This window comes from Mobula hypostoma, chromosome 9, assembly GCF_963921235.1.
Source record: "Mobula hypostoma chromosome 9, sMobHyp1.1, whole genome shotgun sequence".
Classification (NCBI taxonomy): Eukaryota; Metazoa; Chordata; class Chondrichthyes; order Myliobatiformes; family Myliobatidae; genus Mobula; species Mobula hypostoma.
In genome coordinates, this window is record NC_086105.1 from 50,577,914 (window position 1) to 50,589,972 (window position 12,059).

General features: G+C 44.4%; 1 protein-coding gene across 2 annotated transcripts in view; it reads right to left on the reverse strand.

Moving 5' to 3' along the window:
- large1 (LARGE xylosyl- and glucuronyltransferase 1) overlaps nucleotides 1-12,059 on the reverse strand; it is a 432,654-nt gene that overhangs the window by 9,130 nt on the left and 411,465 nt on the right. For both annotated transcript variants that reach the window (XM_063058278.1, XM_063058279.1), the window contains exons 12-13: nucleotides 8,476-8,754; nucleotides 3,145-3,291 (exon numbers count right to left, since the gene is read on the reverse strand). In XM_063058278.1, coding sequence (XP_062914348.1) covers nucleotides 3,145-3,291; nucleotides 8,476-8,754 — 426 coding nt within the window. The remainder of the gene's footprint in view (nucleotides 1-3,144; nucleotides 3,292-8,475; nucleotides 8,755-12,059) is intronic.

The following is a 12,059-nucleotide window of genomic DNA, read 5'->3' on the forward strand; positions in this document are numbered from 1 at the left end:
TCAAAGGAGGCTCACAAAATTGATTTCAGTCGGTACTGAAATCCTTGGCATATGAGGTGCCTTTGATGGCTCTGGGCCTCGACTCACTGGAATTCAGTAGAATGAGGGGGACCTCATTGAAACCTATTGAATGTTGAAAGGCCTCGATAGGATGTTTCCTATGGTGGGGGAGTCTAAGACCAAAGGACACAGTCTGAGAACAGAAGGATATCCATTTAGAACGGAGATGAGGAGGAATTTCTTCAGCAAGAGAGTGGTGAATCAGTGGAATTCATTGCCACAGATGACTGTGGAGACCAAGTCACTGGGTATATTTATGGCAGAGTTTGATAGATTCTTGATTGGTCAGGGCATAAAGGGATACGGGGAGAAGGCAGGAGATTGCAGCTGAGAGGGAAAATGAATCATGATGAAATGGCAGAGCAGACTCAATGGGTCAAATGGCCTAACTCTGTTCATATATCATATGGTTGTATGGTCTAATCTCTGCTGTCAAACATATTCAGCACATGTTTAATATAGAGTAAAGCTCCCACGATGATGTCTCACCTGATATAGAATAAATTGTCCTCAACATTGTCCCACAATCACTCCCAAGGCAGGGATATCACGGATTAGACAGGCGAAGCCACCTGTGCACCATTCGCATATGTGACACTTTCAGGGCAGGGTCAGCATGGACTAAGTGCAGAGTGGAGCTCCATCTGCATCATCCCATCAAACACTCCCAGGGCAGCGAAGGTCATACAGAAAAAAGCTCCCTCAGCACTGCAGGTGAGGAGGAGCAGAGGTTGTATATATGTAGAACATAAAAGAGTTCTGCAGTTGTCCTGTGGGGGTGTGCCTTATTCTGATTGGTGAAAGTCTCTTCTGTTGTGATTTGTTAGTTTAGAAACTGCATCTGCTTTTCCCATTGGATAACTGCCTGGTGTCCAGTTTCAAATATCCTGGGTATATAAAATACACTTGGAAGGGGCTTGCTCTCTTCTTCCTTTGTCTAAGACATGACCATTGGGAAGGTTTGCTCTGTGCGAACTTTTAACTAAGTATGTTTGTTGAATGAACACATGTTTGTTGAAGATTCAGCTTTGTAGTGTCTGTGACGTGGGGAACATGAATGTTTGATCGATTCTTTACTGTTTGTAAATAAATTAATATACCTACTCAAAGACAGTGCATTTCCTGTCTCACTTACCAGACCCAAAACCTGATTGGACATGACAGCAGTTGACCATGCCCTTTGGCCCATGGCACCTGTGCCAGCCATGATGCCAAACCAAACTAATCCCATCTGCCTGCACATGGACTGTATCCCACCCCCGTTCATATGTCTGTCTAGCAACAGACACAAGATGCTGGAGGAATTCAGCAAATATGGAGAGTATAAATCTACATATCTGCCTAAACGTATCTATTGTATCTGCTTCCACGATGGCCTGTTGGACATGCTCCAACTCTGTGTTAAAAATTTCACCCGTAAATCTCCTTAAAACTCTCCCCCTATCACCTTAAACCTGTCCCCTCTGGATAAAACAGAGGACATTGATCCACAGTAACAGGCCCTTCCGCCCACAATGACTGCACCAAACATGACGCTGAATTAAACTAATTCTCTTCTGCCTGTGCATGATGCACATCCCTATGTTCCCTGCATATTCACCCGTCTGCCTAACACTCTCTTTTAAATGCCAGAATCATATCTACTTGCCATGCACATCTCCTTTCAGTGTTTCTCCTCTCACATTAAGTGTGCGTCCTGAAAGACTCTGACCGGCCCCTGTCTATATACACAGCTGGTAGAGCCACCGCCTCACATCTCCAGTGGCCCAGGTTTGATCCCTACCTCCGGTGCCGTCCGTGCATTGTCTGCACATTCTCTCTGTCACTGTGTGCATTCCCACATCCCAAAGACACGCAGGCTGGTTGGTTAACTGTCTTAAGTAAGTGACCACTAATGTGTCGGTAAATGTAGAATCTGGGTGGGGGGAGGGAATGATGAGAATGTGGGAGAAACAAAATAAGATTAGTGTAAAAGAGTGGTTTGATGGTAGTCATGGACTCAATGGGCCGAAGGGTCTTCTGCATGAACCTACAAACTGCTTGATGGATTTGACTGGGAGACAAAGCAACCTCTAGTTTTGTGCCCTGCTGACTGCAGTTGCATAATTTTTCAGCTTTCTTCATTACTCATCCCATCCAGCCTGTACCCTTGTGTCATTCCTGCTGCCCCCTGCTGGATGTGTCCTGTCCTTCACCTAAGGTACTGCTCCAGCGAGACTGATACCATGATACCACATCAAGGCAGCATCCATCATTAAAAGCCCCCACCTCCCAGGGCATTCCCTCTTCTCATTACAACATCAGAGAGGCGGTACAAGAGCCTGAAGATGCACACTCTGTGTTTTTGGAATTGTTTCTTCCCTTCTGCCATCAGAGTTTTGAAACGACAATGACCCCATTAACACTGTCTCACTATATTTGTTCTCTTTATTTGCACCTCTTAGTTAATTTTTTTAATATGTATTTATTATTATAATCTAGTTATTTTATGTATGGCACTGAACTGCTGCTGCATATCAACAAATATCAATGATAATAAACCTGATTTTGGATTCTGACTATTGATACTGTGTACCATATCACCTTATGACATAGAAGGAGGCCATTTCAGCTCTGTTGTCTCACAGAACAATCCCATTCACTCTAGTTTTCTCCATGACCTATTCTCCCCACACCACCACAATTTTCCTCCCAGACTCTAGTGCTCACTTACACACCAATCTGCATGCCTTTGGGACGTGGGAGAAAACAGGGGCACCTGGGGAAACCCAAAGTGAGCATGCAAACTCCACACAGACAGCAGCACAGTCCAGAATTTGACTGGGCACCCTGCACTGCTGCAAAGCCTAAACGGCTTGTCTATTGGTGGGATCTACGTATCCAGAACCTTCGGCAGAGGAACCAGGGGCCGAGATTCTTTGCTGATATTTCCCTGCCAGAGGCTGGGAGGTGCTGAGGCCTATTACGGACAGCTTGGCTGGCATCACGTGGAATGCATCTTAAACACGTACATCAAAATTAGCATCATCTCACTGTCGTCACATGTCCGTTACAGGTACAAACGTCCACTTCCCTTGTACTTACCTAAAAGTGAAGAGCGTTCCCATGTCTAACATGGATAATAACTCCGCTTTGGACTTTGGGAAGGACAGGCGGTAGCGGAGTGTTTCAAACGCTGGCACTATTAGAGCTTTTTTTGTGTGAGCCATGTCAAGCTGGACAACGGACTTCCTGCAAGAGAAGGACACACAGTTATTCAGACCCGCAAACAGCTCGGGTTGCTGGAAGGAGCGTGCAGGCAGATAGAACGCAGAACAGCTGAGGAAAGGAGATAGCAAGAGAGCTGCTTGCAGGGATGGCTGGAGCAATGCACAAGGTCTTTTCGAGTGCCTAACTTGCACAGGGCTTGAAAAATAGCAAAGCATATCAGCACATTATTGGGTGGCATGGTAAGTATAACGCTTTGCTGCGCCAGCCACCCAGGTTCAATTCCCGCCACTGCCTATAAGGAGCTTGTGCACTGATAGCACGGTTTTCCTCCTGCATCCCAGACACGCACGGGTTAGTAGGTTAATTGTATATAATGGCTGCATTGGGCGGATGGGCTTGTTGGGTCAGAAGAGCCCATTACCGTGCCGTATAGAACATAGAAATTTACAGCACATTACAGGTCCTTCGGCCCGCAATGTTGTGCCGACCATGTAACCTACTCTAGAGACTGCCTAGAATTTCCCTAGTGCATAGCCCTCTATCTTTCTAAGCTCCATGTACCCATATAAGAGGCTCTTAAAAGACCCTGTTGTATCCACTTCCACCACCGTCGCTGGAAGTGCATTCAATGCACCCACCACTCTCTGTGTGAAAAGTGTACCCCTGACACCCCCTCGATACCTATTCACAAGCACCTTAAAACTATGCCCCCTCATGCTACCCACTTCAGCCCTGGGAAAGTGCCTCTGACTATCCACACAATCTACACCCCTGATCGTCTTATACATCTCTATCAGGTCACCTCTCATCCTCTGTTGCTCCAAGGAGAAAAGGCCAACTACACTCAACCTTTTCTCATAAGGCATGCTCCCCAATCCAGGCAAATCCTGGTAAATCCCCTCTGCACTCTCTCTATAGTATCCATATCCTTCCTGTAGTGAGGTGACCAGGACTGATCACAGTACTCCAAGTGGTGTCTAACAAAAGTCTTATGTAGCTGTAACATTACCTTACAGCTCTTAAACTCAGTCCCATGGTTGATGAATGCCAACACACCATACGCCTTCTTAACAACACTGTCAACCTGCGCAGTAGCTTTGAGTGTCCTATCGACACGGACCCCAAGATCTGTCAGACCCTCCACACTGCCAAGAGTCTTACCAATTATATTATATCCTGTCTTCAAATTGGACCTACCAAAATGAACCACTTCACACCTATCCGGGTTGAACTCCATCTGCCACTTCTCAGCCCAGTTCTGCATCCTATTGATGTCCCACTGTAACCTCTGACAACCCTCCAGACTATCCACAACACTCCCAAATTTTGCGTCATCAGCAAACATACTAACCTACCGTTCTACTTTTTCATCCAGGTCATTTATAAATATCTCTAAATAAATAAATACATTTAAAAAAAAAGGAAATAAAATGCTTTTGGAATATGTTTTTCCCAAAGCTTTCTGGGGGGTGGGGGGGGAGATATTTTAAACAGTGGCATATAAATGAGGAGTGCATCCTGCCAAATGTAGATATTAGCTGCAGTACCGATACTATCCTCTTGGTGATGCTGTTGCCTGCTAAGCTGCACTTATCCCCTCCCACCCCACCTCACCCAACCACTCAGAGGAAAAGACTGGTTTCTCTTCATTCAGTGAAGATTCCTGAGGGAGCTGTGCAAGACAAGGCTGTAACACAGTAACGAAATGAGAAAGAACTGGAATAAAAGTTGTCACCAGAGTTTACAATTTGTTGCCAGGGTTTAAAAATCGGACTTTGGGGCAATGAGAAACAAGCTAAGATGTGGCAGCTTTTGACGGGGTGCAGAAGAGGTTTACAAGGATGCTGCTAAAGGGTCTCGGCCCAAAACATTGACTGTTTACTGTTTTCCATAGATGCTGCCTGGCCTGGGGAGTTCCTCCAGCATTTTGTGTGTGTTGCTTGGATTTCCAGCATCTGCAGATTTTGGATGCTGCCTGGATTAGAGGGCATGAACCATAAAGAGAGATTGGGCAAACCCGGATTGTTTTCTCTGGCATGAAGGAGGCTGAGGAGAGACCTGATGGAAGTATATAAAATCAAGGAAGGCACAGCAAGGGCAGATTGTCAGAACCTGTCACATAGGTTGAAAATGTCTAATCCCAGACGGTATGCATTTAAGGTGAGAGGGGCAAAGTTCAAAAGGAGATGTGTGGCATAGATAGTCATATCTTTTACACAGAGAGGGTGCCTGGAATGCATAGCCAGCGATGGTGGTTGTGGAGACAGATTCAGCAGAGGTGTTGAAGAGGCTTTTCGACTGGAACATGCAGATTTAGAGAATGGAAGGACGTAGACCGTGTGCAGGCAAAAGGGATTAGGTGGCACTATCTTAATTAGTTCAGCACAACATTGTGGGCTGAAGGGCTTTTTCCTGAGCTGTAGTGTTCTATTTTATATATTCCAATGCTGTGGGTGGTTGGTGGGAGATGAAAACAGCTGTAAAACCCTGAGAGTAGACAATGAAAGTTGAGACAGTGAAACACAGTTTGAGACAGTGAAAGACAATTAGTTAATACCAGAGTCGGTGTGGTCATCACAGATACAGCACATCCCACATTAAAGAGGGTTTCTGCTCTTAGAAAACTGTCCTTAACACAACTTTCCATTTCAAAAACCCATGTCAAAATTTGTTGTTTTTGCAATTTTTTTCCCCACACATAAATTCCGTAAGAGCTAATTTTGATTCTGCACCTCAGATTTTCTGGTGGTGATTTCTGAATTCTGTAAGAGTGAATGTCGTACTGTTGTACTGATACGGCGGGGGGGGGGGAGGGGGGGAGATATATGTAGCTAGGGAGAAGAATCCGTCAGCAGGTAATTCAGTCCCGGAATACAGATGACAAAGCATAAGGTGAGTGGCTCTCCCACTGCACCAACCTCCCTGTACTTGCTCAGCAACTCTCCTGCAGCTGTGCCGTTTACCTTGAAGTTCCTCAAGATCTTCAGATCAGAAAGGCATAAAGTGCACAAGCAGGTCCTTTGACCCATCCCCCTCAGTGGGATTTTGCTGAGCGCTGATAGACGGCAGTCTCACAAGATCATGACTGAGAATTTACTTCGAACTTTTGAGAAGATATTTCAGAAAAAAATCCTCAACTTGGGATAGCCCGGCTCTGCACCGACTGCATTGCACCTTTCTTTACACCAATACTACTTTATTCCCTCCTACACTCCGAACAACCTCTTCCAAATACACCACTCATTGATACTCTGAGGGCAATCTGCAGTGGACAATTGACCTATTAACCCACACATCGACAAGAGGATACGGAAAAACACGGTCACAACAGAAAGCGGGCACAGGGGTCAGGAATGAAGCTGGACTGCTGGAGGGGTAGGACAGCTGATCTGCCGGCTGTGTCACAATCCCACTAAGATGCAGTCCTTCCAGTTACTTTGCTCAGCTCCTGTGGGGTGAGCAAGGGGGTGCAAATGTTTCAGGCACATATACAGAGCTAGGGTGCCCGAGACTTTTGCACAGTACTCTATTTGTTAATGCGGATCGGAGAGTGAGTTTGTAAATCTGGCGGGAGAAAAGGATATTGGGCATGGCGAGGGTGAAGTGCCCTGGGAGGGGTGTGGGACAGATGGCAGAGAAGGAGTGCCGGGGTGGTGGGGTGGCACAGGTGCAGACACATCCAGCCCTGAGTCACTTGATTCTTGTAACGATTGATCATTACAGAATGCCTCTCTGGTGCTTCCCGCTCCCTTTCCTCTTCCCAATCTCAGTCCACAATGGGAGACCCATATCAGAGGCAGGTGTGTCATCACTCACATATCATGAAATTTGTTTTTTTTTTGTGTGTGTGTGGCAGCAGCACACTTCAATACATAAAATTACTATAGAACTGCGCAAAAGTCTTAGGTACCCTAGCGATATATATGTGTAAGATTTTTATACAGTACTGTACGACAAAAAGGGATACAGCAAAATCCAAAATGCCTAGGATTTACAAGAATGATTTTGGATTTCGTAGATTATATTTGGCAGCAACAGCTGAAATATTTTGGGAATATTTCCTCTGGGAGAAGGCAGCCAAAAGTGAGGAGAAATAGAAGAGAATGAATGGTAACTCTGAAAATCATTAAAACTTTTGAGACACTTCTGTATGTGAGGGGGAGGCTGGAAAGGTGGTCATTAAAAATGCAATTAGTAGGAAACTTTTTTCACCAGTGCTCGCATAAGGAGTATCTGGGTGGAGGATATCATGTACAAAATGCTGGAGGAACTCAGCAGTTCAGGCAGCGTCTGTGGAGGGGAATAAACAGTGGACATTCTGGGCCACGACCCCTCATCAGGACTGAATCTGCAGAACCTCTTCTTTTCTGGATGGATTGTACGTTCACGGCAAGGGAAAGTAGGAAGGAGAGAGAAAGCAATAAACAGGTAGTGTGGGAGGATGTTAGGGAATACTTAGAGCACTGTGTACAGATCTGGTTGTCACATTATAGGGAAGTGGTTGGACTGGAGAGCATGCAGAGGAGATTCATCAGGAAGTTGCCCTGGATTGAAGTGTCTCAGTATTGAGGAGAGACTGAATTTGTTTAAGCTGGTGATAAGAAGCACAGATGGACACATATCGAGAATCTTCCTTCCATTGTAGGAGTATCAAAAACAAGGAGATCTTAATGTGAGAGGAAGGAGATTTAACAGGGATCTTAGCAGTATGCGGAGTGGTTGATATTTGGAGCATCCTACCATGGAAAATAGTGGTATCAGAATCAATTACTTCAAGAGGGATTTAGTTTGGCACTTGAAGAGGGAAGGTAATAAAAGGATACGGTCCTAATGCAGCCAAATAGGATTAGTGTACACAGGTGATTCTGTGGATGCAACACACACTAAATGCTGGCGGAATATCTAGCGAGGGGAAAAATACGGTCAAAATTTTGTGTTGAGACCCTTCATAGGTACTGTCTGACCTGTTGGGTTCCTCTATAATTTTGTGTGTGTTGCTTATGATTAGCACAGATGAGCAAAGAAGTCAAAGTGGACGTGCTGGGCTGAAGAGAGCCCATTTGTGTTCTGTATCAGTCTGGGACGGTACTAAGAAATCTGTGTAACTATGCTTCAGGTCCTGGACTCTTATTTGGTCAGCCTGCCACTGGTTCCGTTCCTGAGATACTGAGACTGTACATGGGTGGCCTCCAACTGTATCCATACCTGAGGTACTCATAGAGACCATACATTGGCAGGAAGTCGATGTCAGATAGAAACATGTAGGGCGTGTTGACGTGTTTCATTGCAATGTTCCGCAGCAGGTTGACGGGATAGAACTGCCCTTCCTTGTAGACGATGTGGTAGCCGACGTTGCTCCTGCTCATGAGGACCTCGGAGCCCTGTGCATAGCGGAGGAACTGCTGGGCCTCGGCGTCAGACAGGTAGAGGGCCAGACTGATGGGCCCTTCCCAGTGCTTACAGATCGCCTCCAGCATCTGCAGCCTGTGGAGAGAGGCAGACAGGAGCACAGCTTGTCAACTGGGTACAACGGGCAACAGCAAAAAACACGAGGGACAGCAAAATTAACACAATATTCACAGTAATGGAGTGAGACATTGAATATTAGATTATAATGTTAATTTGGGACATAAAATAAAGACAGCAAATAAGGAAATGGCAAATAAGGATTTTGTGCTGGTATCACATTTGAGGAGAAGGAAAGAATATCTGATATTCTTGTAAAACTAATATGGACTGGAGCTCGCTAATGTTACCATTAGCAAGAATCGGTGTTCAAGATATTGTAGCAGTAAAAACTAACAATTCTTCGGCACCCCATGGATGTCAAAAGTAATTCAGGAAATTACAGCTGCTTGAGGCAAATTCTTCCAAAGCTCTTTCGATTCCGAAACTGTCCCTTCAGATCGGAAAATATAATCATCGCTCTATTTAGAAAGATGAGGGAGAGAAACCAGAAGATTACCAGATGAGTAATTTTAACAATGGTTATTGGAATCTATAATTAAGGATGCAGTGACTGAGACTTAAGAGACACCTGATCTAATTAGAAAGATCGAACGTGGATCTGAAGGCTAGGTCATAGCTAAAAAATCTAATTGCATATGATAAAATAACTTGTGTTGAGGTATGGGGAAGACTTCTGATTATCGTTTACGTAGAATTTGAGAAGATATTTGGTCAGGGTTCAAATACAGGAGTTTTGTAAATGTTGAAGTTGTACAAAATATTAGTGAAGCTGAATTTAGAGTATTGTGTGCCTACTTACAGGAAAGTCATCAACAGGGATGTTGCTGGGACTTGCAAACATAAGTTACAGTTAAAGTCAAGTACATTAGAACTTTATTCCCTGGAGTGTAGGAGAATGAGGGGCGATCTTATAGAGGGATACAACATTCTGAGAGGTAAAGATGGGTAAATACATTGCAGGCTTTCTTTTTCCCTCTGAGGATGGTTGAGACTAGAAGTAAGGGTTTATTGTGAAAGGTGTAACACATAAAAAAGGAATTTGAGGGGAAGCTTGTTCACTCAGAGGATGGTGCGAACGTGGAACAAGCTGCAAGCGGACGTGGTGAGCACAGGCACGATTGTAACATCAAAGAGAAGTTTGAGTAGGTACGTGGATGATGAGGATATTTAGGGCCATGGTCAATGTGCAGGCAGGTGGTGGGACTAGGCAGAAAAGAACATGCCAGCGTGGACTAGTTGTGCCAACGGTTTGTTTCTGTGCTGTGGTACTCCATGTTTATGACTGAAACTGAAAGTGAATTACTGCCGTGTTTTGGAGATGGGTGTCCTGAAGGAGACAGAAAAAATAATGGGTACGTCTTGCAATTAGAAAGAAGTACCTTGTGACCTCTCTCAAGGATCCATATTTAGAACTCAATTATTTATCAGATTTATCAATCACAGTTAAAAGAGGACCATAAATCTTAGTTGTGATGATGCAGTTTGATGATAATATCAAGCAATGTACACAGTTACATAAAATGTAAACAGATACTGATGAAACAAATCAACAGTGAGACAATTCAGTTGGTGACAAGACAGTGTGGTCTTGGCTGGCAGAAGGTCTGACCTTCTGTGAATTATCTAAGATTAGATTAGATGAGATGAGATTCAACTTTATTGTCATTGTGCCGAGTACAGATACAAAGCCAATGAAATACAGTTAGCATCTGGCCAGAAATGCAAAGAATAGTGTTAATGTGAAAACTTGGAAATTGTGGAAGTCCAAAGAAGTTTGAAGTCCAAGTACACGTATCACAAAATGTAGACCATAAAACACAGGAGCAGAATTAGGCTACTCAGCCCATTGTGCCTGCTCCGTCATTTCATCATGGCTGATCAATTTTCCTCTCAACACCATTTCTCTGTCTTCTCCCTGTAACCTTTCGTGCCATGACTAATCAAGAACCTATCAACACCTGTCTTAAATACACCCAACAACCTGGCCTCCATTGCTGCCTGTGGCAACAAATTCCACAGATTTGACTAAAGAAATTCCTTATCTCTGTTCAAAATGGACATCCTTCTATGCTGAGGCCGTGCCCTCTGGTCCTTGACTCACCTACCAGAGGAAACATCCTCTCCACATCCACTCTATCTCAGACCTAGATTTTAGGCTGTTCAATATTTGATAGGTTTCAATGAGATCGCCCTCATTCTTCTAAATTCCAGTGGGTACAGTGCCAGAGCCATCAATCGCTGCTCACACGATAACCCTTTCAATCCTGTAATCATGCTTGTGAACCTCCTCTGAACCCTCTCCAATGTCAGCACATCCTTTCTTAAATAATGGGCCCAAAACTGCTCACAATAATCAAAGTGAGGCCTCACTGGAGCCTTATAAAGGCTCAGCATTACATCCTTGCTTTTATACTTTAGTCTCCTTGAAATAAGCGCTAACATTGCATTTGCCTTCCTCACCATTGACACAACTTGAAAATTAACCTACCAAGTCATTTTGCACCTCAGAGTTCTGAATTTTCTCCCCATTTAGAAAATAGTCCATGCTTTTATTGCTTCTACCAAAGTGCATGACCGTACTCTTTTGACACTGTATTCCACTTGCCGCTTCTTTGCCCATTCCCCTAATCCGTGTAAGTCCTTCGGAATACTCCCTGCTTCCTCAACATTAATTACACCTCCACCTATCTCTGTATCATCCACAAACTTGGCCACAGAGACATTAATTCAGTCGCCCAAATCAATGACATACAACTCAAAAAGTAACGGTCCTAACACCGACACCTACAGAACACCACTAGTATGAGAAAACCTGCAGATGCTGGAAATGCAAAGCAACACACACAAAATGCTGGAGGAACTCAGCAGGCCAGGCAGCATCTGTGGAAAGTAGTAAACAGTCGATGTTTCAGGCTGAGACTCTCCTTCTGAAACACTGCTAGTCACTAGCAGCCAATCAGAAAAGGCTTCCTGTATTCCCACTCTTTGCCTGCTGCAAATCAGCCAATCGTCTCTCCGTGTCAGTATCTTTCCTTTAACACCATGGGCTCTTATCTTGTTAAATAGCCTCATGTGCGGCACCCTGTCAGAGGCCTTCTGAAAATCTAAGTACACAACATCCACAGATTCTTCTTTGTCTATCCTATTCGTTTTTTCCTTAAAGAATTCCAAAAGATTTGGCAGGCAAGACTTTTCCTTAAGGAAGCTATTCTGTCTTTAGCCTACTTAATCAAGTGCCCTCCAAGTATCCTGAAACCACATGCTTAACCATCGACTCCAACATCATCCTGGACACTTTTCAAGCTAACTGGCCTGTAATT